Genomic DNA, 27,943 nt, shown 5'->3' with positions numbered 1-27,943 from the left:
TGATTCCGTTACGCAGAGACACAGGTGGCGGTGGCTCTCCCCCGTCCGGGAGCGACGCCATCCCAACACCGTCCCAAAAAAGCAAGACTAACCTCAACTTAATCCACTTTCCAAAATCAACTGTTATACCCCAAATTTTAAAGATGAAAAATAAGGAAAAAAAGTAAATAACAGTCACCCTCTCCCCTTACGAATCCCCCACACACACCCAAACTCTCCCAGCGTACACCGGAAGTGTGAGAGAGAGAGAGAGAGAGAGAGAGAGAGAGAGAGAGAGAGAGAGAGAGAGATTTCTGAATGATTCCACATGCTGAATGAATTCAGTGACACTCTCAGTGAACGGGACGCAGGGGCGCTTGTTTTCCCGTCTCGGTCTGGGAAGGAAGGACTCATCCAGCCGGTGCAGCATGTGAAAGTCCAACACGGGCGACTTTCTCCTCTTTTCTTTTTACACATTTTGCAGCCAGTTTCTGATCAGAGATAAGCAATTCTACCGCACTGATTTCTCCACTGAAATGCCGTCATGTCACGCGTGAATGTCAGCTGGATTATTGCGGTGCTCGCGGTGGAGCTCGCGACACTGTCCGCCGCGCGCGCTCACAGCTGTCACGAGGTGAAAACGGCGTTTCAGGTGCGTCAGATCGGCCAGCTCAAATGGGTGCCGGAAACACCTGCTACAGGTGAGTGTGAACGCAATGACTGTGACGAAACTGTCTCTATGTTTTATGGATGTTCCTGCTTTGAATTTTGCATGGTAAAGAGTTGCCGCCGAAAATATCAGTTAGACTTCTTCATCTGCTTGTCTTGTAAAATCATAGGTAGCCTCTTAACCGACATGATTTTCCTCAGAGTTAGAAACTCTTTGAATCTTTGTGTCATTGTGTTCATTTATTTAGCCTACTTGCTTTGACCAGTGTTTTTGAAGCAACAATATCTGTGATTAATTAGGTATTTTGGCAGAAATAGATTACTGTATGGGTAGGCTAATTACTATGGTAAATATTTGTATTGTGGTGAGCAACCAGGTGCTGTGGTTGCTATATTGATTCTTTGAATTCCCATAGTGTGCTATGAAGGGCATTCTTTAGGTATCCTTTGACCCTGACAACCACAAATTATTTGTGCATGGGAAATTCTTAAACAAGTGCAATTTGCCCACAAGGAACTTTAAAGGTAGTGCCTAAAGGTTGTGTCTCAAACAGCATTTGTTGCACTACTCGTCCGTTTCTAGTGCTGTCAAATCGGTTCCTGAGTTACTGAAATATGTCCATGCTAAAAATTCCCACAGTGCCCTGTTAAAAACCATCAGCTGCTCACTGTATTTACTTACTAGAAATGTTATCATGTCTCTGCATGTTTCATGGTGTCTCTGAACTTTTAACAGCTCACATGAAGTTGCATGATAAAAAAACCCACTTAATGCATATTGAGTATTAAAATGCATGGCATGATTAGATGTGATTTCTGAATAGAATATTCATGTAGAGTCAAGTTTTACCAAATATATTATTATCAATATATTCATCAGCCTTATTACTGGAATTTAAGTGGAATGTTTTCTTTCTTCATTTTGTTGTTCCTGACAGGAAAATGTAATTTCCATTTAATAGGTTTTACAAGTTTATTGACTGATTTTCCCAACCACAAAGTCAATGTTAATGCCCAAGTGTGCTGTAAGGCTCTCGACTCTGCACTGTAAATAGTATAGAAGTCTTGGTAAACTTCAGACAAGGATCGAGTCAGGTTAAGGGAATCAGTGTTGACAGATGCGTTCAGCCAGCTGCTTTGACACATGACTCAGCGGACAGGAGTGAGCCTTGCTGGAATGACATCGGTCGAGCTCACCGGTTACAAATACTCAGGGCCAAAGTTCTCACGGTGCACGAACTCACAGCCAAGTCCGGTTCTCCAATGACAGGGATGCCCATCCTGCTCCTAGAGATCAACCTACCTGCGTAGTTTAGTAATCAAATACTAATCATACACACTTGAACCGGGTGATCGAGGTATTAAAGTGGCTGCTGAAATAGAAGCCAACTGCCTTGATAACTTGTCATTAATTTGCTTGACAGTAGGTGTATGTCAGTCATTCTGTCTATCGTTTTTCCATCCATCCATCCATCCATCCATCCATCCATCCATCCATCCATCATTGTCACTTTATCTGTTGATCTGTATGTTGTTCTATTCGTCTATCCATATATCTGTCTCTGTTCATTCTGTCTATCGTTTTATCATCCATCCATCCATGTCACTTTATCTGTCGTTATATCTGTCCGTCTATCCATATATCTGTTTGTCTATCTGTTATTCATTCTGTCCATCCATCCATCCATCCATCATTGTCACTTTATCTGTTGATCTGTATGTTGTTCTATTCGTCTATCCATATATCTGTCTCTGTTCATTCTGTCTATCGTTTTATCATCCATCCATCCATCCATCCATCCATCATTGTCACTTTATCTGTTGATCTGTATGTTGTTCTATTCGTCTATCCATATATCTGTCTCTGTTCATTCTGTCTATCGTTTTATCATCCATCCATCCATCCATCCATCCATCCATCCATCCATCCATCCATCCATCATTGTCACTTTATCTGTTGATCTGTATGTTGTTCTATTCGTCTATCCATATATCTGTCTCTGTTCATTCTGTCTATCGTTTTATCATCCATCCATCCATCCATCCATCCATCCATCATTTTCACTTTATCTGTTGATCTGTATGTTGTTCTATTCGTCTATCCATATATCTGTCTCTGTTCATTCTGTCTATCGTTTTATCATCCATCCATCCATGTCACTTTATCTGTCGTTATATCTGTCCGTCTATCCATATATCTGTTATCCATCCATCCATCCATCCATCCATCCATCCATCCATCCATCCATCCATCCATCCATCCATCCATCCATCCATCCATCCATCCATCCATCCATCCATCCATCCATCCATTTATCAATCAAAACTTTATCACAGACTCAGGGTCCAATTTTTAAAACACACCCAAATAACAACAACAATAAAAAAATTGTTTCCACAATTTAGACTGACATTGTGTAGTGCTAAACCTTGTATTTGATAGACCCATGATAATCTATTTTTTAGAAGCATTAAGTCGGTAAATACATTTGTACATAAGATTTCATAACACATGTTTTGTGTTAACTCCCACACTTACAAACATCTCACTTGCACTATGCCATCTAGGTCTCCTTAATGAAATTCTCATTGCATCATTGTACGCTACTTGAAGCCTCCGTAAGCTAGATGTTCTATAATTTGTCCACAAATGGGCAGTATAAAGTGGTGTACAATATGCTTTAAACAGTGATGTCTTCACATTTATCTATCTGTCTGTCTATTGTTGTAATTTTATAATTCTGTTGATCTATCTTTTATCGCTTTGTCTATGTCTTTTTAAACTTTTTTTCCTTCGACTTTCAAATAACATTTAAGATTTTTCATGAAAAACGTATCTTTTCCTTTAGATTTTTTTTCCCCCATTTCAGTCAATTTGAATTCAGCCAGTGTGTTGGAGCACCTACTGTACTGGCAAAGTGAGTTGTGAAACTATAACACCTTTCAGTCAAGGTGTGTGTAACACCTATTCTTTGACTGAGACAGAGATGTATTTCAAGAAGTCCTGAAGAGCAACAGATGGCAAGTTTTCCAAGATGGTGTTGATTAGGGTTAGCTAAAAGTTGAATGCCAAGATTCCAAAAATTAAGCACTTATTTAGATTTAGATTAGACATTTTAAAACACTTGCAATCAGACTAACTTTTTTATTTATTACATGATTACATGTTGTTCTCACAATGGCATGTAAATTATTTATAAATATAAATTTATCTTTAACATTTTCCTTTATAAAAAGCCTACTGCTTATACGTTCAGAAGGTCTTCCAGGTTTGTTGAACTGCACACGCAGACCAGCCACTAGTCATGAGCATTTGATCACTGGATTTACAGAAATCATTTCACACATTAATCATTTAAATTATCACTCAGTGAGTCATTTAACAATGTGTTACTGTCTTTGGAAGGCTTTTGTCTTTCAGACACATTAAAATGTACACTGTTATGTCATTTCATATTTACATGCAATGCAGGGATTCCCCAACTTTTTTGTCAGCTGAACCTCTTTAACCTAATATATTTACTTGAAGTACCCCCTGAGATTTAGTTAGGTCAATGATAAAATTGAATCAATAGTTCACTGTTGTCTGATGTCAGTTTATGGTCACATGACATGCAGGTAAATAAAAAAAAAAAATGTTAATAATCTTTTTTAGTAAGTGCTCATTAAACTCACGAACCTCCTGCAGTTCCATCACACGCCTTGGTCTGGGAAACCCTAACGTAAAATATTATTTAATGCACTTCATGTTGTTGCTAGCAAAGAATGGAATATATATTCTTTCTCTTTGTATTTTTATATCAATATGGTACAAGACTATCCTATTCAAAATCAATATGATGAACAAGATTATCCTATTCAAATCAATATGATGAACAAGTTAGGTCAAAAGTAATCTAAAAGTAATCTTACCTTAAATGTGCAATGTGATGCATTATGTTAACTATAATTTTTTGTCATGTAATTTGGAATCTGTAACTGATTAGAATTTGTAAGTAATCTACCCAGCACTGGTGATGAGCTAATAGCCCCCTTTTAGGTAAGGTCTAGATGTGCAGAAGAATTCGAGCATTTATGAGAGTCTTAATGAGTCTGGTCTCTCAGTAGACACCTTGTGCTCTGGTACAATTTCTCCTGTTTATTTGACTGAATGGTGATTTGTAGACTTAGCATAGAAATCGTTCCTCTGGGAGCCAAGACCATACCACAGCAAAACCATAATTACAATTTATCTCAGTTTAGCGCTTTTGCCTTCCTCCTAAGATCATTAAAGTCTTTATTTCCTTTTTGCGGTCCACAAAATAAAAGTTTCAAGTGAGCCAAATGATTAAATAAGTTCTAAATTGCTTTTGTTGCAGATAGACTGGAATTCTCATTTTCTGAGTGAGTTTCTCCTATGAGCAGAGTCTTAGAACGTAGAACTCTCAGATGAAGCTTTGTGCTGCCAATAAATGAACATTGATATTGTTGAATAGTTCATACAAAATGCTGTCATCATTTACTTACCCTCATGTCAAGTCAAGTCACATTTATTTATATAGCGCTTTTTACAATACAGATTGTTTCAAAGCAGCTTTACAGAGATAACAGGAAAATAATGCAACAAAGTGTGTATCCAGAAGAAAATAGCTTAAGTAAGTTCAGTGATGTTTTTCATCCATCCATCCATCCATCCATCCATCCATCCATCCATCCATCCATCCATCCATCCATCCACACACGTGATGCAAATTCACAGGTCAGAGTTCACCAAACTTGAACCTTTCGCATGAGCTTCAGTTTCCGGTGTGACACATTCGTATAAATGGAAGTCAGTGGAACAAAAAGTGTAGTGACCGCCCCTTTAATGCTGCAGAGGGTTGAAATCTGGGTTCGCTCCCTCTCTTCAGAAGCGCTGACAGGATCTGAGGGCATGAGAATCACTGTATGTTCTCAGATCAGATGCCAAGCAAAGCAGCTCCTGAATCTCCACCTCTGAAACCCAGACTCTTTCAAAAATGTCTGTGTTCATAACTAATCCCGTGAGTCTTTGAGCATGGATATTCAAGAGTTTTCAGGACCTTGTGTATGTTTGTGTGATTATTTTCTTATAACCAGCTTCAGTTCTTCAGGTCTATATCTTCTGTTTGTGCGCGTGTGTGTGTTCATTAAAATGAAACAAAAAATGACTCTTTTCTCCTCAGGAATGATGCTACCAGATGAGCCTTTAAAAAGAGGAAGGGTTAAGGAAGTGTTAATTATGACTCGTTTAATGAAATGAAGCAAGCAGCAATCAAATATTTAAAGGACAGTCAGTCCTACACTCCACACCATTAAATCTTGCTAATCCAGGCCTAATTAATCAGTATTGGATTTCCAGCCGTTCTGTTGGGTCAAAAGTTCTTTAGTTAATTAAGTTGCAGAGACTTTTATCTGTCTAGTGGGTTAAGCCATTCATATGGAGGTTTGTTAGCCAGTCAGTTACGGCAGTCTGACTTGCCTCTTGTCTGCTGCATTGTTTTATAATTATCTAGATGGATTATTTGCTGAGTAAGAGCTTCAGCCTGGTCTCAACAGCTACACAATATTACTGCCTTGTCTATTTATGGTTCCAGAAGTTGCTCACCCTGTGTATCCAAGTTAAATGTATTAGGTAACAATATTTCTAATATCTGATAATTTAATAGTTTTTTAGCTGAGGATTTACATATTTTTTTCATATATTTGTATAATATAAAATATATACTTTTTTGTTTTTATGTTTTTCCATTTTTTCTTCTTTTTTAGTATCCAGAAACTAAATGTGACTGGAATGTAAACAGCAAAGCCACATTGGCTTAAACTAACCTGGCTTGAATATCCCCACCACTAATTTTTTTATACTTGTTTGGAACATCAAATGCTTTTTTGATGGGGACTTTTGAGGTAAACGCTGTTCTATGATGAAAGGTGCAGAACAGCCATGCATTCATGCTTTGAATCTCTGGCATGAGAAGAAAGACCAAACGTCTTTGAATATTTACTCTTCTTCAGACTTTAACACCTGCAGGCCCTCCCCTTAGTCTCTCTGCCCTCAGCAAAACACCCTTTTAGTGCATCCAGAACCCTGTATGCTAATGCCAGAGCATGTTGGTATTTGCGTAGCAGATATAATGTGGTGTAATACATAAAAATGTATTTGCGTAGCAGATATAATGTGGTGTAATACATACAAATTTGGGCTGGTAACCAGAAAGTTTTTGGTTCAAGCACTGTGAGGGCTGAGCCATGACCATTGTGTCCTTAAGTTGCTTTAGATACACCATATACCTGAGTCTTACATGCCTTTACCTTTTTGTTCATGTTTTTTGCTTGGACTGTGTATTATTACAGTCTCCATTAATTTACATTTATGCACTTGGCAGATGCTTTTATTTAAAGCGTCTTACATTGCAGTCAAGGTATACATTTTATTAACTCATGAATTCTTTTGGAATCGAGCCCATGACTTTTGCGTTGCTAGCACCATGCTGTACTGTTTGAGCTACACAAATACAGTCAGTACTTGGTAGGGTTGTTTGTTCCAGAAAATCCCCCATTTACCAGTTTAACATGTCTAGTTCGGTCTTTGAGTCCCGGTAAGAACTGATCTCAGTCTCCCCCTGATCTTCTTATGTGTCTGACTTGCTATCACAGACTTTAATTGGATTGGAGGTCCTGGCTTGTTTTTTTCCCCTATTCCTCTCTCACCTTCAGCTTTGCAAAGTACTCAAGTGGAGAGTCCAAATTAGGGTCCACTTATTTTATGGAGATTTGATGTATCCCCTTACCTCTCAACATATAGCTAAAAACATTATCACGATATAATGTTTCATATTTTTCGGTATCGATAATTATTGACATTTTTTAATAACCTTTTTTTTAAAGACAAGTAGAAAAGTTTGAATTTAAACCACTGTTTTTTATTTATCCACATTATTAAGCCAAGCAACAAATTATATTAGTTTTAGCAGTCAAAAACTAAATAAAATGTTAACAAAAATATCTTCTTTATGTCTTGTATTAAGATAAAAAAGTAAATGTTAAAGAAACTCTTGACCTTAAATAAAATGTTACAAAATGTGTCCAATGTAAAAGTGTAAACGTAGAGCAATCAAGGAAACTTTGAGTTTGATCAACATCTGTAATAAGTTGGGGTGTAATGGTTCATAAAATTCATAGTTTGAAAAGAAAGAAATGCTCAACAATAAGGATCAACCGATTGTGAAAACTTCAGCCGAGTGCTGCACTGCTACTGGAAATTTTACATGAATTGATCTTGTTCATGCATTGATCTTGTTTTGCACACTAAAGTGTATTAAAACGTTTTCTGTGATGTTCTTGTTGTTGCAAATGTCAAAAAAGCCCATTTTTTGGCAAACATAGATAACGTTTTATTGAAATTTATTGAATTTATTGAATTGTATTTCTATTTTATTATTAAAATAGGCAATATTTTATTCATATCATAGCAAATATGAAATATTTACCTAAAAAGCTTTTAATTGAGCTTTTAAAGTTATGAAGTTAAAAGTCAAAATTATTGTTTCAAAGTATATTAAAAGTGGACCAAAGGTTCATATACTGTGAATCTGTGGTTTCTCAGTCTTTTGAGTCTGATACAAGAATTCCTGGTATGTTTTAAGGGCCAGGTCAAGGTGGAAATATATCTGCCATGTTTGAACTGTTGAGGCCAGATAAGGATATTCCTGCTGTTTTGACCCAACTCCTTAACCAAGTTCAATTTATTGGGTAATGATATTTCTAATATCTGATAATTTTATGTTTTTTTAGCTGAGGATTTTTTAGCTGAGCATATACTGCTGTATACACTTAAGCACCAAAGCTTACCCTCTGGTGTTATTTTTTTATTTCAGTGAAATGAATGGACTATATATTAGTTCGATCATGTTTTTCATTCCTCTCTTACATTCAGCATCGCAGAGTACTCAAGTGGAGAGCCCAAATTATGGTTCTACAGATTATCTTATCAGATTTTCCCTTGGTGTGAGGTGTGTTAAGAGTGTCCGAACCTGATCGGAAGAACATCGGAGCCGCCCCGATCGCGAATCGTAAATATTCAACATGTTTAATATTTACGATCAGAAACCCTGATGTGTGGGGGGAACCCCGAGGACAAACGCGCGCACGCTCTGGAGATTATCACGTGAAAGGAAACAATATCCAATCAGAAAGCGAGATGATGGAAGACAGAAGCATAACAAACGCAGTCATGGCGCAGCACAAAGTGAAATTGATGTGGACAGCAGAGATGGAGGATCAGCTTGTTGATTTGTGGCAACAGCACAAATGTTTATACAACGTGTTGTGTAAAACCTTTCCAAACACTATCATCGCAATTTCTTCCTGCATATCGTCCGGCATGCTTATTCTGAGGTCTCGCGAGATTTTGCGAGATTTCCTGTGTTCACAGTCGAGACTCTGGTTGAAAATCTGTTTGTGTGTGGTGTGCTGTCTTTGTCACATCATGGCACACCACACACTATAGGAGCAAAACGGTTAAATCTAGGATTTTTTGTCCTCATGTTTGTGGTCTATCACATTTTGAAAATCTTATAAGATGTAAAAAATCTTTTAGTGTGTACCCAGCATAAGTTATTAACTTCGTATTCATGTGGAGTGCTTTGTGTGTGTGCACATTTGAAGGCCGTGAGCACTTGTGCCCATGGCCCTAGTGGTCAGTTTGACAACTGCATTTTGTGGTGATCGTAGCTCCTGTCTAGTTTGACCACAGATTTGACTTTAACTTAACTTGGACTTTTGTGTGAGTGTCTGCGAATCACTTTGAGGTTCCACACTTTTGCCTCTTCTTCTGATTTCAGCCCAATCCGCCAGCTTTTCCTCTGCATCAGCTTTTCACTCTCTTACTGTGGGCGCAAATGCCAGCCAGCGCTCCACAAAGCCAAACACCGGAGCCGCACGCCTGTGGCTTTGAGAAATGCAGGTGTGCTGCCCAGGTCTTTAGAGAGATGTTTTCTTTCCACAGGGTTCATCCCAAAAACAGCACATCAGTTGTGGGTAAATATCCTGCTGGTTCCAGCATACGCCAGCACTTCAAAGCAGCGAGAGCTTCCTGAGAAGAACTTGGGGGGAGCCAGGGGTTAAATCAGTTGGGTTGCCGTCTACTTTAATGACTTTCCTTTCCTATAAAATTGCTTCTGCACTTCAAGCATCAGGAAATTGCTTAAGTCTTCTTAACCTTAATAAACCGTAACATTTTCATTCCATATACTGAAGATGTCATGTTTGGGTTCTGCACAACTCGTTCTGGTTGACCAGCAGTCGGAATTTTGGTCATTGGTAGTCATTGTGATGTTGCAAAAAAGGACCGAATAAAGACTTAATCTGACCAATCAAATGAATGGTTTTTGTCACCTGAGGGTGATTATAGGATCAGGTTGGCTAAGTTTGAACCCCAGAATAAGGAAGTGTCCACTCAGGCAGAACCACAGAGGTCCTAATTTACTCACCAGGGGCTGAATTCATTCCCTCATCTCTTAATTAAGACTTGGAGAAAGACAGATGACAGGGATGGTTTCAGATAGTCTTCTAGACCAAGGTTTTTCAAACATTTTGTTAAGGAAAATTCCAGCTATATATTTTCTTCACTCTCAGAAAAAAGGTACAAAAGTGGTCACTGGTGGTGAGGTACCCTTTCAAAAGGTACACCTTTGTACCTTATTACCCCTATAGACTGCATAATTGTACCTTATATAAGTACCTAAATGGTACATATGATTACCTTTTGAAAGGGGCCTAGTGACAACTTTTGTACCACATTTTCTGAGAGTGTTCAGTCAATTAAAAACAATTTATTTAAATATTAAAAGTGATCAACAAAATTTAGGGTTTGGGTTAGGTAACACAATTTATTTATTGACTTTTAATTGACCTCATTGAATTGCATTGTACTAAATAAAATATTTTTTTTCTAAATATTTCTTCGCAAAACTTGTCTCTTAGACTTCCTGAAATCCCTTTGTACTAGCCACCAAACCCCAGTTTGAAAATGCTTGTTCTATACTATTTATTTATCCATGTGTGTTTTCCACATCTTTAGATAATTTAAGCATATTATGACCCTTCTATCAAATTAACTTTATTTTATATTATTTATAATAAAATAGTATTTTATTAGAATCGTTCTTTTTAAGTCATGTATGTTTGTTATTCAAGGGCCTCTTAGTTAATTCTTTCTCTGCCAACTTCTGTATCATTAGCTGATTCCTGCTGAGTTAATGGAGCCTTAAAACTCTTTAATCTCTCTCTCTTTCTTTCTCTCTTGCTTCATAAAGAATGTTTATTTTACATTTGCTTTTTTTAAAAGGTAAATCTTGAATTATAACCTCTACTTATTTTATAGTAAATATATGTCCACATTCTGAAACTATTTTGAATATGTGCATTCATATTTAGCAAATAATTGAATCTACCAATCAAAATTTCAATTAGTAATGCTGCTGTTACAGTTTCTTTTTTTTTTCTTTTTATTAAAGGTCAATATGTTTCCATCATCCCTAAGGCATGTCATGTCAGCAGTGGATTTGTGATCATGTCACATGTACCTGTATGTGTGTGTGTCTTTAAAATCTGACCACTGTTATTTACACCATCCTACGGAGCAGGTGCTTGTGGTTTTTACTTGTATTTGATGACCTGATGTAGACGAGGTCTGTCTGCCCACACAGCTGAAACTCAATCTCAGATAGTTCTTCAATAATGTCCTGTGAGTCACAGTAGTGACCCGAGTCTCTAAAGTGCATAGCGGACGTCTGTACAGCATGGAAATGGAATGAAGCTTCCTCACAGGCCTAACATCAGTCATCATGATCAGACAGTCTGCATATCTCACTTTTTCCATTGCGTGTTTTTCTTTTTCTTTAACAAAGTTAGTAGTTAATAGACTCAACAAAATGTATTAGTTTACATTACAAATCATGCAGCAAAAGTGTTTTGAGATATTGTGCAAGAAACTGTGAAAATAAGTCTTTATTAATCAGTAATCTGCCCTGGCCTGTAATCATAATTTTGTGTAAAAAAAGAAATAGTTTTTTTTTTTTTCAGCTGGAAAGTGCAATGAATTGTATGTATAGGTTTTTGGCGTTTTGTAAAAATGTAGTTTGAGGCACATTATTCTAAAGATATATTTATACTCCTTATTCATAAATGAAAGCGGCTGGTTCTTTTTTAAACCTGGAATCTGTCATTTAATTAACTATGGAAACAGTAAGCGAACATTTCATGTCGTTTCATAATGTTGTGTATAACGAGTGACAATGAATTGGAATATTTCAGAATGTGTCTGTGAGTGAGTTTCCCATTTAGGAAAGTTTGCTTGGAAGCCATTTCGAAATGTATGCAATGGAAAATGCAGAAACCCTTATTCCACTTGTGTGTTAAAATACAGCTTTACAGCATGTCATGTTATTTAAAAGATTCTTGTTTTTGTTTTCATTTGCATAGTTCATATAGACTATTGGGAATACAAATACCCACGCAAGGCCTAGACTGGTGGGGGCATCGGGCATGGGGTTCAATGCTGCTTTAACTGACTTAACCCTTCTGGGACCCAAAGCACGTGGTGCATCCTGAGTAATTATGTTTCAGCCATGAAGAGAGTGCAAGAGCTTTCTGAGGTTCAGGTTTCATTATACTATCTTTTCGCCTGCCAGATATCTCCAATGCACAAGGCAAAGCCTCAGTAACACTCAATGCCACAACTGCTGTGTATTAAGTTGGATGAATGCATGTGAATGGTCATATTGGTGCAAGGCAGGTTTATTTTATGTTTTTATTGTGTCACTAATGTGATTTGTACAACTTCTGTCTAACAAGTGCTGTTACTTTTTTTCTCTTTTATTGTAGATGTGGACCTGTCGGTGTGCAAGCACGCTGGGCCATCATGTTGTACGCGAAGAATGGAAGAGAGCTACAGAGCGGCAGTCCTGAGAGACACCACCCAGAACATCAGATCATACAGCTTTGAGCTGAAATATCTAATTTCTGCACATGCCGCTGCCTTCCAGGGTATATGGATGCATGCTTGAATGGATGGATTGATGGATAGATGGATGGAGGGATGAATGGATGATAGATAAGTGAAATGAATGGATAAATAAAAACTGTAGAATGGATACAGGAATGGATTGATGGATAAATGGATGAATTTATATGGATAGAGCAACATAAGCTCATTGGAAAAATTGCCTCTGTATATTGTATGTGTAGGTACAAAATGTACTTATACATACAATTCACTGCAGTTTCCAGCTGAAATGAACACTAGCGGCAGTAAAACTCCAACACTTTTTATCCCTTTTCATGAAAAATAATGATTATGGGGGTAGATTATTGATTAATAAAGACACAGGGCCAGATTTGCTAAATAGAGCAAATTAGCGTGAGAGTGCAATTCCATAAAAGCACAGATGGGAGTGGAAAGTTCTGTGCGTGATCTACTGATGACACGCAAATTAATGAACACAGATGCAGCGGGATCATTTCCATAATGACCAACTCAGTCTACTAAGAGCAGCACTGGAGCATTATCGTAGAGTCGCAAACAAGCAAAGCCGCTGATAATCAGGTGCAGATGATCTACTAACATCACAGACGCAAAATGGGTTAAGACGTTCTTTTTTTGGACGTTAGGAAAAGGCACAAATACCAGTAAATGGTACAAATACCAGTAAATTGACTAGCTTACACCTTAGTAAATCTCATTCATTTAAATACTATCCTCCCATAAATGTTGTGTCTGAAAGGGAAACTCCTACAGATGCAAATGTAATAAATTCAGCCGCAAAAATAACTGTGTCCAAAAATCTGGCCCTTATTTTCATGCGGTTACCTGCACTACACCATGTAATGACCTCAAAATACTTTTAACATATAATGTATAATTTGTAAACTAATACATTTTGACACGAACAACACATAACCATCTCCATATATGACTTTTAACTCACCTGGTGCAGCATTGTACTTGCGATGTGGAGCACATGGGTACGAGTTACAACACGAGTCACAATTAAAGAGTTTAAGAACTGCAGTATATGTATTTATATCTCATGTTTGTTTTTGTTTACGTTATAGTATAGGTTTAGGGTAGGATTTAGTGTAGATGGTATGTTATTTTAAAATGCAATAGAGCATTAACATTTTAGCGCCCCTCACCGAACATCTCATTACTGAACTTTCTAGATATCTAAAACAACCAATGTAATAAAACCTTGTTTTTATTACATTACATTGATATTTCGCTTTGACATTGTCACAAAATGTGCAAGAAACTCTGTAATATTTTACAGAAATGCTGCCACAGGCACACTTTTTTTCTAATGAACCTGGATTTGGATGGATGTATGGCAAATTTACGGGTTAACTGTTTCTGTGTACCTCTTTGTTGACCGTATAGTTTGACTTGTTTAATTGGTAGAAATGGCATAGTGTTTTTTTCCCCCATGTGGTTTGGCATATTGTGATTGGAAGAGACTGGCGCTGGTTGTATGTGAACAGGAAGCCTCTTCTCATCGTCTTGATTAAAGCCCCAGATGTGTCTTTTAGGAAAATATGAACTAGCTGCAAACATTCAGAAGCATTTAAAGTCTTAAATTAATTATGTTAGATTATGTTCTATGAAGTCTAGTTCTATGAGGTTTGGTTGGGTTTTACTGCATTCATTCTTTAGAAGGGGAATTTAGAGTACTTGCCCACACTCTCACGAGTGTCGAACCCAGTGGCCAAACCATAATCGGCAGTGAGGCTTTAAAGAATCTCAGTCGTATGCAGCCTTGTGTGTGCTTTGGCAGAGAGCACCGGTTGTTATTAAGGTCTTCTGTCAGTTCATTCATGAGTATCAAGCTTTGGTGTGAATGAATGAGTTCTCACATACACTATTTCAGTCCTGCACTCACGATATGCTCATTTTAACACGACCTGCGGCCACAGTAACTCCACAGAAATGGACATACTCATACACATTCTGCATCTCACAAGAAGGGTGCAAACCACATACATAGTTTTCAGTTATGCTCTTCAATCATCCCTTTGTCTTTCCCAGCCCGTTTTCTTTTGGCAACGTATCCACAAGACAGCGCAGATTGTTCACTGCATTCCACTGAAGTGTTTCTAATGGTTGTGTCTCGAATGCGGAGATATGCGAAGAAGGTTTCTGGAGCTGATCGCCTTTTACGGCTGCTGGTGTGTGTGTGTGTGGTGTCTGTGTTTGAAAGACTGAGAAATCTATAGTCTCTATAGTGATTTATAGATTCTCAACCATTGTTATTTAGTTTCTGCATGGATCAGGGTTAGTGAGGAAAATTGGTTGTGTAACAAAAATTATTGTATAGACATTCATTCATTCATTCATTCATTCACTTTCAATAGTTAAACCCTCAAGCTTTTATTTTGACATAAAACTGCAGGAAGACCTTAATGTTTTGGTGACATCAGGTTTACAAATGCTCATTAGAAATCTTGTGAAATGCTATAAAGTTCTGTCCACAAAAATGTTGGGAATTATGCAAATGTGAAACTTTTTGCATGTTGAATTCACAGCACATGCAGAGATGGAGCATTTACTGAGAACCTCTGAAAGGCTGAAAACACTGGATCTTAAGATGCTCGTCTTAAAGGGATAGTTCACCCAAGAATTAACATTTCAACATTTCTGAGTCATCATTTACTCTAGCTCTGCATGTTGTTTCAAAGCTCTATGACTTTGAAACTACACAAGGGTGAGTAAATGACTCATAACGTCTATAACTTATAAGATCTATAACTTCTTTAGAATATATATTTTTAAATGTCTCAATGTTTGCTTGTATAAGGGATAGTTCACCCAAAAATGAAAATTCTGTCATCATTTACTCAGCCTCTAGTTCCAAACCTGCATGAATGTCTTTCTTCTGGAGTTATTTTGAAGAATATGGGTAACCAAACAGTTGATGGGCCCCATTAACTTCCATAGTATGGGAAAAAATACTATGGAAGTCAATGGGGCCCATCTACTGCTTGGTTAGCCATATTCTTCAAAATATCTTCTTTTGTGTTCAGCAGAAGAGAGAAATTCATACAGGTTTGGAACAATTTGAGGGTGAGTAAATGAGGGTCCAATGTTGCTTGGTCATACCTTCTTTTGTTTTCTGCAGAAGAAAAAGTCATACATATTTTTGAAATTACACGAGGGTGAGTAAATAATGACAGATTTTGGGTGATCTATCCCTTTAAGAATAATGTATAAAATGTATATATTGCCACATATTTGCAATGATTGTGAGAATTTTTTCTGTAAACAATACAAGAGACTGCGAGAGACAATGTCTCCATCCTGGATTAATTATTAGCCTGTGGCGTGCAGACATAATTAGAATGATGATTTTAGGTTTTCCATCATTACGATAAGAATATAGTTAGAAGGCATGTGTTTGTTTAGGTTTCTGTCGGTGTGTGTGAATCTGTCTCTTCTCATTTGTGTGGGATCTCGTTTAAGGAAGTTCAGTAGACAGTTGATTCTAATTATCTAGCTTCATCGTGACAGTGGGTATTAGGGATGTCCCGATACCACTTTTTGCAGAACGAGTCCGATACCGATACTGTAATTTTTGGTACTCGCCGATACCGATACCGTAACCGATACCTGAATTTTCACTGCATTTGTAATTTTTAAATGTATTAGTAGATAAACCAAAAGATTATAAATCATATTAGTTGGCTTAATTTGTTCATCAAATATATATATTTCTTTCAGTTATTTTCATGCTTAATTAAGCCTGCTAAAATGCATTGTATGAGCTTCTGTACTGTACTTCTGTACTGTCATTGTTCATTCTATTGCTCTATTATATTTTATCTTTCATTTAATAGCACAGCACATATTTAGAGCTGCTTCAGCAGGGCTCAGTGCTGAGGACTGGGTCAGCGGTTCAAATGTTTGTCAAAACCAGTGAAATATCAATTATTTAATCCAATTTTGAGACTACAACAAAAACTAGCAGCCTAATTAATGTGAATTTAAAACAAGTAAGCAGTCAGTAACAAAATAAAAACAATCAATCGAATTACAAATAGGATAAATATATACAATACAACAAAGAAAGGCTACAAATGAAATAAACAGTGTTTTTAGAGTTTTTTCAGGTAGATCTAACAGGTACAGACATTTGAATAAAGTAATCAAATGTGAAAAAAGCATATTCATTACTGTATAAATTATATATAGATGGATATTTTTGTAAAGTTGAAAAGGGTAGCCTATTTAGTCAAGAGCAGTCAGTATTTCTTTGTCCTTTGTTTGATTAACATTAAAACACAGAAGCAGGTTTATCAAACTGCTGCCCCTTTAAGACCGAGCGCACCAGAGCTCATTTGAACATGCTACGTTCATTTGAGATATAACCGACTTTGTTTACTATAGGATACTCACCAAGACGGGCGTTATTACATAGTTGTGTGTGAATTCGTCCGTACAAGCGCAAGACGTGAAAGACAATTTAATTCAGCATTCGCGCGCTGAGACGCTGGTTTGTGAGGCGCGCGCTTCGGATGTTTGCGTTCATGAAACTTCTTAACCTGCACACGTCCTGTAATTATGTAGGGAACCACTCGTTATACTTCAGTCAGGTAACAGTTCATGTTTTACTTTACTTACATATACGATTTAGTTTTCATCCAAATAACATGTGCTGAGTCGATCAGCAAAGAGCATTCAACAGAAGTGCGCTTCTCGCTCTCTCTCTCTGTCTCTCTCTCTCGTCAGTTAACGTCAATAATAAGCTAAAGCTACATGCCTCGTTTAATTTTGTTGCCATTGACATCCGACTGAACAAACTTTCCACTAATGTCTGTTTAAACTAAGGGATGTGCTCGACCAGCTCGTGCGTCTTTGACTCAGTTCACCTCGACAAAGCACTCGCGGCGGCCAGTTTCGTTTCGCAAAATGTACGTGGTATCGGTGCGTGGTATCGGCGAATTTTTATGAGTAGCCTACGAGTACGAGTATATGAGGGCAGTATCGACCCGATACCCGATGCCAGTATCGGTATCGGGCCATCCCTAGTGGGTATGTTTGTAGTAATAAAGGATTTAAGGAGTTATTAAGGATAATGTGTGCTCTGATCATCTCAGACTAAGAAGAAATCACAGAATTAAAGAGAAACTGGGATGTTGAGTCACTGTCCGTGAGAAAAAGTTTAATAGACAAAGGGTTTGTTTGGAATGTTTATTAAATGACCCTGTCTTTGTTTTATTCCTCTCTGCTAAACTTGGATTCAGGGGCCATATTTGGAATGAAATACTGTATGGTTATGTAAGTTGTAGAGTTTTAACATTTGCATCTAAATTTCCCATATTTTGTCCACTGAATCTTTTCCTTTTTAATTTAATTTGTCAAATTAAACATGCCATCTTCTTGGGTCGGGTATGACCAGAATCGTTTTTTAATACCAGTAATTTTCTTTTATCACTCATGATATGGTTATGCAGATATTTATAACTAAAACTTTATTCTTACTATTATGTGGTAATTTATTTTGAATGATCCAGTGAATTAAATACTTAACAATCGAAAGATACTTATCATCGTAAATAAAAATAAAACTATTAAAAACATTTTTGTTAATTGAAACAGTTGAAATAAAATAAAATCTAAATATTAGTTGATAAACTTAAACTAATTGAAATTTAGAAATGTTACCTTGGCAATAAACTGAAATAAGTTTGATTTGAAGCACTAAAATTAAGTAATTAAGTAAAAATTCATTATAAAACTAACCAAAACTAAATCTGAAATAAAATAAATTGAAGATAAATAGCAATATATAAAAAAAAAAACAGCTAATAAAATGACAAAAGTACATAGGGAAATTAACATAACTCAAAATATAAAAATATAAGCACATTCAAAAAAATAAATAAAACTGTAAGAAAAAACAACAACTAAATGAACACTGATAGGCTACTTATCTAAATATTTAAATTTGTCTTTTTTTTAAATTCCCCTAGTCTAGTGTGTACCCTGAATATGGTTCATACTGTATACTTTTGTTATACATTACTGTATATTTTTTAAAAATAGTTTTTTTTTTTACTTTCCTAATTAAATTGTGTAAAAAAAATGTTTTTTGATAAATAAATTCACATGGTTCATATTGCTTTTTGTTCATTTGTCACATAGAAAAGTCTAGTGCATTGCATTGTGAGATACAGAATTCCACTCTGCTTTTAAACTGCACATTTTGCCAAACTTATTTGTTCATTCTGATGTTTGATGGTATGGGAGAATGCCATTCTGAACAGAGCCAAAGAAAGGGAAACAATGAAGTGAAGGCAGTCCCAGGAGCAGCAGTCAGGCCTTTCCTCACTGGGGTTCATAATGACAGTGACTAATCGTCTTTCTCCCTGTGGCCATGGGTAAGTGCAAGAGTGAGTGTTTCTATATCAGTATGTCCTCAATTTTCCCTCAGAGGTTTGAAGAGGTGCAAAATAACAGATGGATGTTGCTTAAAGTCTTTAGATAGAGGAGAGTAGAGAAGAGGCAAGAGAAGATGAGAAATTCAGATGTTTACGTTTACACATAGCTCTGGAATGCTGCTCAATGAAAATAGATTTGTGTGTAATTATCTGCTTCTTTGTCAACAAATAATCTCTGAAAAAAGGTGCACAGTTTTGCTGTCTAGTATGCCCTTTTTGCCCCTGCTTGTAGATGTCTTAACTACACCATCTGGCTGCACAGACTGTTGACTGTTCAAAATTTGGGTAACACTTTTACATAAGATTTAAGTTGGGCATGTTAGACAGCAAACCCTTGCACCTTGAACAAATCTGATGCCGCTCACAGCGTAAGGCATGGGATTTGGGCCTCCAGTTCTTTAAAAAATTTCATAGGACACTAAAGCGTATCGTATTCATGGAAAGTGCCGGTAGAAACCTCATAACTGCTTAGCAGTGACAGTATAGTAGACGCCGCCTTGGTGGCATCATGCCAGTTGTGCTCTGGGGAAACCCTTCTCTCTCACTCATTCTCATTCAGTCTTTCGTTCTGTCTGGCCTTTATTCTCTCTTTTCCCATTGTTGTTATTCGTCTTTCCCTTGTCTTCATCAGTGATCGCATGACTCTTAAAGTCTCAGAGGAATCCCCCTCCTCTTATACGTCCTCCTCCCAAAGATCATTTGGCCTTTTTGGAGGGTCGATTTATCCATTGACTAATTGAGCTTGCCATGTTACTTCCTTAGCTGGCGCTGGACCACAACTTGTGTCCACTAAAGAGAAAAATAAAAAGAAAAGGATTGAGAGAGAGCGGCAGTTTGGCCTGAACTGACGGGTTGACCCAAACCCAAAGCCTGATGTCAGCGGTGAGTGGGCTTGGGACAGGAAGTGATGCTCATACCGTACCTCTGAGCAAATCTAGTGGCTTCAGCCTCACACGCAATGCACCTGCTATGTCATTCCCATGGTAACAGTGGAATGGATGGATTCTAAACATCCCATCCGGCCCCTGCCGTCCAGCTGTCGTGAGATGGACGCCGGTGTTCTGGGAATGATGCTAGCCTGTTGTTCGCTGTACAGGACAGAACGAATGATTTTGTTGTTCAACAAAGGTTAAAGAAATATTTAGAGTGACCCAGCTGTCTGCGTTCCCCTAAAGACTGCACGCTGAGCACTTCAGAGAGAAAAAATAAAATGCAATTTGTCTGGAAATGTCCAACGTCAGATGATGAAAGATTGTGTGGGGCAAACAAACAAAACAAGTGAGTGAAACTTTCTGTAGAAGTAAAAAAGGACAAAAAAAAAGTTTAAGGTGGTAGTTGGCATTGGTTTTACATAGATGCATTACATTAGCTGGTCCAATCTTGTCTAGATGGTTAATCAACTGAATTACCAGGTGGTAGACCTGCTTTTGATTTGGTTGACCATCATGGCACTAACTCTAAGGGCCCTATTTTAACGATCTAATCGCGTGGTCTAAGTGCACTTAGGACATGTCCGATCCACTTTTGTTAGTACAACGATGGGAAAAATGGTCAGTTCTAAAAGGGTTGTCCCTATTCTCTTAATGAGTAATAAGTGTGTTTTGGGCGTAACGTGCAATAAACCAATCAGAGTCTCATCTCCCATTCCCTTTAAAAGCCAGTTGCTCTTGCACCATGGTGGATTCGCTATTGACATGACGGAATTTGCAAGTGGAAAGACTGAACGCTTCTCCAGAGAGGAAACGGAACTGCTCGTGTGCGAGGTTAAAGTGCGCAAACAGACCATCTACGGGACAAGCTGGATTCCATCATATCTTTATGTACACAATATTAATCTTTTACATTGTAATCCTTTTATTTTTAATATTTGGCTAGTTTGTGTGCCGCTGCACGTCCCTGTGTGTGTAATAAGCAGAGTGTACGCGTGTTGTGGACCCGCCTAGAAGGGGCACATTACTAATGCGCCCTTTAAATAACAAAAAAAAATATATATAATGGCGCAGTCTATTTCAGTTGCCTCAAAATAGCAACGTGCCAACAATTCGCCTGAACACTGCTCGTTTTCAGACCAGCGCACAAATAGGTGCAAATGCATTTGCTATTTAAACAATGTGGCGCAGGATGTGGAAAATGATAACTGCGTCGGGCTGAAACTAGCAAAAAACACTTCTGTCGCGCCTGGCGCCACATTGTGCCAGGTGTATGATAGGGCCCAAAGCATGGGCAATAATAGTAATAGTGATGCTTACCCCAGCAAACTCTTCTAAAGAAAGATGTTTGAAAGGGAAAAAAACAGGATATAGGAGTACAAGTAGTGTTTAGGCCAGGGGGCGTCTGAGGAGAAAGGGAGTGGTCTCATCTCCAGAGTGTCATTGCGGCCACTTTCACACGGCTTTTAGGTTAGCGTCTAGTTGCTTCATGTCTCATTATTCACTTCATTACCTCAGACTGAAATGGACAACCAAACACACGATCCAAACCCAATCATGGCTCAAACTCTCCACCCTTTTCTCTTCCAAAATCATTAGGTTGTCCTAATACTGGGAGGGAGAGACAGAGAAGAGATGGTGGTTTGATTTCCTGTTGTGCAGTCTTTTCCAACAGCATGGTGAACCGTTTTTCAGGAGAAAAAGCTGCCACCAATCATCACAGAACATGCTTGAGATGTCTGAACAGCTGGCACTAGAAGAAAGTGTTCTGTTGGAAGAGAAAAGCATTTTTCATTTCAGAATTAAGGGATCATCAGTCCTTCTGTTACATATTCCTCTTCCCGTCTTTCTCTCTCTCTTTTCCCAAGTGTCTGATTTATACTCAATATATAGCCGCATTTATTGAAATAGATATGTTTTGTGGCATTATAAATATCTTTACTGTCACTTTTGATCAAATTAATGCATCCTTGTAGGTTTAAAAACTTTGCATTTGTGTTTCAAGCTTGAAGATTTTTTTCCTCAAGACTAAAGACACACATGCATATAATTATGGGCAACACAAATATTTCAAATCAGTTGTTTTCCAGAAACAATTTGCTTTTATACAGCAATTTACTGCATTGTTTCTTGACTGCGAGTCCAAAAGTGAACGATGATGATTGGGGTGTTCGGATAAATTATCGGTGCAGCAATCTGGAGACAGACGTCACTCACCTTTTAACCAGACAAGCCGATCTCTTTATCTTTTAGAGAGCACAGTTTTTTCACACACACACGCACGCACGCACGCACGCACGCACGCACGCACACACACACTACATCCGGCATCTCAGGAATTGTGTCTTAGTGACTTCTGATATAACGGTGCAGCCATTTTAATTGCAATCTGATGAGAGAGATATTGGTGAAACATTCCTCTGCACCCTCCACCTGTTTCCCTTCTGACAGAAAAGACGCTGCTGAGGGGAGGGGATTTGAAGTCTGCTGCAGTTTTAGACAGGTGGTTACGTCTAGTTTGTCTCCTAATGTGTAACATTAAGTGCTGTTGATTTAACCTTATGTGCTGTTTACAGAGCATTTCTGAACTCAGGGTTCAGATTTGAGTGGATTGAGTATAGTCATTAATTTCAGTATGGTGTGAAAGAATGCCTTTAATTGGCAAATTTTCTTGAGAGCAGTTAAATGAACGGCCTTTCACTGATAAAGTCGACAACGTGTAAACTTGTTTCATTTATTAAATGGTTTAAGAACTTTTTAGTAATGGGTGGTATTCACACCGATTGAAATCCAGTGACAGATTATACACGTCAAAAAGAGGCCTAATTTTAACACTAAAATGTTTACAAAGATAAAAAAACAGTAACTTATACTATAATTTATTATATATATATATATATATATATATATATATATATATATATATATATATCTCGCATCTGTGTGTTGGAACTTAAGCTAACCATTAGTCCAATGAGTGCTTTGTACACTTAATATCACCAATGTCCAGTTGTAGCAACAAGCAACAAAATCTTGTAGCAACAAAATCCATTCCCCATTTGTTTATCAGCACAGAGCAGACATGTTCTCTTAATTTCAATTAATTTTTCCATCTTGTTTTTCAATCTCATTGCTCTCCGTTCTTCAGCTTCTCATGCTGAAGTTGCATTTGGTAATGTGACGTGTTTTCTCATCACAGCTGTTTTAGTCAGAGGACAGGGACATATGTATTGTCACTAATTAAAGTGGGATTTTATAGCCCCCCTACAGAGGTGATGAACTCATATCTGCATCTGACCCGTATGAAACACAAGCCCTTGGCTGGATTACGGGGCTTTCTGGGGTGGAAGATGATCGACAGATGATGTACTCTTCATGTCTCGAACCAGCCAGCCCCTCGAACGCTCTGAATGCTGACCGCGGTCATTGAGGAATGCAGCATGGCCTTGTATTTAGGGTCTTGGCCGTGACAAAAGTGGGTCACTCACTGTGGTTTATCAGGTTTACTGGATCAAACTTGTAGTTTTACAGTTGAATCCAGTTAAAAAATGTGTTCATTAGTTTCTGTATGTTTAGTGCACTAAGAGGTGCATGACATCAGGGAATGTTTACATATTCCAGCAGAGTTTGATGCGGAAACACCTTTGTCTATCTTATCGGTTTTACTCATCTGACTGAATGCTTTCGCCAGCAGACTGTGCGTTTAGGAAATGAGTCTTGGTCATTAGGTGGATTAGTCATCTCTAAAAGCCTTTAGTAGACCCTCTTAAGAGGCTATATAACATCCAATTACATGGCTGTAAATCTGGCTTCCATCTTGGCTCACTGGCATCCCTGCAACACTGCAGTTCGCCAGCTCACAAACCAGTAACGTACAATGTTACTTTCCTCTGGAGCCCAGTGACAGGGATTAATTCTCCCACTATAAACCTTTATTTCTCTCCATTTGAGCTCATTTGGATTCAGAGGAGATGCTTGAAATGGAATACTAGCGTATACTCTTGCATGCTGTGTGGTTTAGTTGGCATACTGCCACTGTCAATCTGTGAGGATTTTCTCGAGATCATGTTATGTTGTGTGTGGGCTCGTTTTAATCAAGACAACCGACTCTAAATAAAGATGTGTGATTTACCATGGTTTACTAATGTTTCTTGAAGTTACAAAGCTGAACGTAGTGCAAAAGTCTGAGGCAACTTTTTAGTTTTTTACATCATCATAATGCCATCAGTTTGTGAGATCGGCCAAAATTAGTGACTACCGATCTTCACATGCTATTGGAATTATTTATTATGTTTTTAATTATTATGTTTTTCCTAGTTAAAAATTAGAAATGAATGCCCTCTCACATTGTATTTACCATTGGGAAGCTCGGGATAATTTTGATACCCAAGTTCCCGCGTTGGGGGTGCCATAAACTTTAAACATGGCAGAGAGGAGAACGACTGCTGCTGTCTAACTGCTATTCTTTATTAGTTTTTTTTCCACAACAGCTACATCCCTTGTCTTATCTTTAAAGTAGTGCATATTTACATATATGCATAATTATTTGAAGTGTTTGTTTTATCACACAGCGAAAATAGCCTGTATTTGACCGGAATTCCAGAACTGTCAGCAAGCTGACTATCTAGATAGCGCTGTGAATGTTTATGTCTGTCAATGAATGGGACGCTAAATATCATTTTGGCTTTTATTAAGATTTTCCCAATAAATAGGCAAGAATAAACCTGGTGTCCTCCATGATTCCTATTCCTTTCGACAACAAAGCACTTGAATGCGATGGCCTCGTAATGACAACTTCAGAAGTGTGAAGTAGGACATTTCCGATAGCATGTGAAGGCAGCAATAGAATGTGATTATCGACCGATACCAATCTGCGGCTGATTGATAGGAGCATCCCTACATTTTACATATTGCATTCTGCAAAAATATCATGAGTCGCATTCTGAACATACCCAGAGTCTTAATTTTAAGGCAAACCGAAAGATAGAATCAGTAACATGTTCTCTATAAACCAAACAAGCCATTTAAAGCTTTGCAATTTGCCCAGTAATAATTCTGACAAATCAAATGAACAATGTCTGGCAGTTCTGCTCTAATGGTGAAGCACTAATGGAGCAACAAATGGTTTCAGATAGCTTTTCCCCAGCTGTCAGACCACTGTTGGTTTCTGTACAGGACATTAAGTTTGGTGCGTGTGCTTGTCTGAGCAATGACAGCCTTTATGTGGGTTTCTCATGGGAGATCTCTTTTTTCCTATGTTTAAATACCAATTCTCATCATCAGAATCATCCCTGATTCTTCTGGAATTATTGTCTAATTCCATCTGAGTAGAAGTACATCGTGTAAGCTTGTCTTTAGACGTAAACACTGAAAACAAAATGGATAGAAACCTTTTTTTCTCAGAAGTTGCTAGGGAATTTCACTAATAATAAATAAAAAGAAACCGCGAGAAACACATTGAATTAAATGTGAATTTTTAAACTAGAATAGACTGAAATAGTATTTTCGGTCCCACTTTATATTAAGTGGCTTTAAGTGGCTATGCACTTGCATAGAAAAATAAGTACAATGTACTTATTGTCTTCATGTTGTATTGTAAAACACTTTTGCTGCTAATGAGGTGTGATACGGGTTAGGTTAGGGACAGGTGTGGCGGTATATGGGTAGGTTTAATGTAATTACAAGTGTAATTACATAAATTAATTACAGCTGTAATTACATGCAGGTATTTTTAAAATATAAGTACAATGTAAAAACGTGTGTACACAATAAGTCCATTGTATCAAATTATTAATTTCAATGTTAGTACATAGTAGTTAAAGCCACTTAATATAAAGTGGGACAGTATTTTCTTGTAAAAGATACTCCAGGTTTTTTTTTTTTTTTTTTTTTTTTCTGCCAGAACTGTGGCGTGAGGTCTCAAAGCCAAACAAATTCACCTCTCTCAACTCCCTGTCTCTTTCTCCGTCTGCTTGTCCACTTCTGGTGGTTTTACGGAGCGTTCGTGGCATGAGGCTGCCCTCTGAAATGCTGTAACCTTACACTGGCACATTCTGCTGGTGGTTTGCTGCTCTCATTCCAACCATCTCGCCTATACGGGCACACATCTACAGACACACACACACACACACACACACACACACACACACACACACACACACACACACACACACACACACACACACACACGCATGCACATTTACAGTTCATATGCAGACACGAACACACAGCGGGACATGGCAAGTGGCCTTTCCATTCCTTAGGCCTACTTTCTCCTTCTACAATGCTCGCTTTCCTTTTTTTCTTAGTGGTCTATTGGTTTGCATGTGCTCTAACACTTTAGGCAGTGGTGCTGATATGGGCAATACGAGTTTGAATCTATGACATTTCACAAATCTCTTTCCTGTTTCTTCTTCCCATCACTGACCTCTCTGTAAGGTTATTGTGGAAAGAAAAAACATTTAATGTAGGGCTGTCAAAAGATTAATCGCGATTAATCGCATCCAAAATAAAAGTTTGTGTTTACATAATATATGTGTGTGTACTGTGTATAATAATTTTGTATATATAAATACACACACATGCATGTATATATTTAAGAAATATTTGCATACATATACTGTATATATTTACATATCATTTATATTATATATAAATATAATTTTTTTATATATAAATTACACATTTTTCTTAAATATATACAAGCATGTGTGTGTATTTATATATACAAATTTAATTATACACAGTACACACACATATATTATTTAAACACAAACTTTTATTTTGGATGCGATTAATCGCGATTAATCTTTTGACAGCCCTACATTTAATGTCATAATGGTCCAGTAAGTGTAATTCTTCCACAGTCTCTGTGTGTGATAATGGGGAAGTATGCGAAAAGTGTAACTTTTAACATGACATCTTCATAATGCAATGGTATGAGATTTTGAAACCGCAAAATACGATGCAGCAATAAAGATGTCTGTATCACATATATGTACATAGATGCACAATTTAAAAAAAAAAAAAAACAGTGCAGAAAGAGTGCCAGAACACATCCTGTGTGAACGGCACAGCTGTCGTGATTGGGTGGAGTTTAGTTGTTGTCCTGGTCCATTGTGACGGCACTGATGGAAGCTTCTGCAGCTTATGGAGTGAAATGGAGAGCTGTGCTTCTGTGTGTGTGTGAGTTCATATGTATGTCTGTTGACCGGTCTCAGTTTCGGTCCAGTTGCCGCTGTTCCTCCATCCCCTAACATGCCTTCAGTCTGACATCAGTGGCCTTAGAGAGAACGGCACCCTGGGTACAGCCTGTGTGTGTGTGTGTGTGTCTATGTGTGTGTGGTCATGCTCGACTACTGCGCAGCTGAATAGACAGGCAGCTCCTGCATTAACAAACCACTGACCAAACACAAGTCTAGTGTGTGTTTGTGTGTGTGTGTGTGTGTGAGAGAGAGAGAGGACGACAGAAAAACCACAGAATAGAGCCACAGAATCCCTTTCCCTCTTTTATTTGTCCTTCCTGTGGCACAAAAGTTTTGTGACTGGTTGAAAAGAAATAGTTCAACTATATGAAAATTGTTGTCATTTGCTCACCCTAACTTGTTTTAAAGTCGCAATGGAGTCAAACTAACCCTATATGTTACAGTACATGTTATTAACCCTATATGTTATACATAACCCTGTTTTTTTCTAAATACATATCTTATTGTGAACCATTCATTCATTATAATGATGATTATGATGATATGTTTAAATTGTTTTGACCTTCTGGACCACTCTGTAAAAACTCTTGTTCATCTTCCTCTGGTTTTGAGTTCAGTGCTCATCTCAAAATCCAATCATCAACTGATTCCATCGCAATACAGAGAAGATGA

At 37.6% G+C, this 27,943-nt stretch overlaps 1 protein-coding gene across 3 annotated transcripts in view; it reads left to right on the top strand.

The window, feature by feature from the left end:
• Window positions 1–246: 246 nt before the first annotated feature.
• Window positions 247–27,943, top strand: part of gpc5c (glypican 5c) — a 133,557-nt gene continuing 105,860 nt past the window's right edge. Inside the window, exons 1-2 of one of the 3 annotated variants that reach the window (XM_084119784.1) lie at window positions 247–680; window positions 12,532–12,693. In XM_084119784.1, coding sequence (XP_083975910.1) covers window positions 524–680; window positions 12,532–12,693 — 319 coding nt within the window. In that variant the 5' untranslated portion in view covers window positions 247–523. Of the gene's footprint in view, window positions 681–12,531; window positions 12,694–18,743; window positions 19,078–27,943 lie in introns of those variants that run through there. The other 2 variants (XM_084119785.1, XM_084119786.1) reach the window with 2 other exon arrangements.

Source organism: Abramis brama (assembly GCF_963993115.1).
Source record: "Abramis brama genome assembly, chromosome: 7".
Taxonomy (NCBI): domain Eukaryota; kingdom Metazoa; phylum Chordata; class Actinopteri; order Cypriniformes; family Leuciscidae; genus Abramis; species Abramis brama.
The sequence above is the reverse complement of the archived record's forward strand: the minus strand, read 5'-3'. Positions and strand labels throughout refer to the sequence as shown.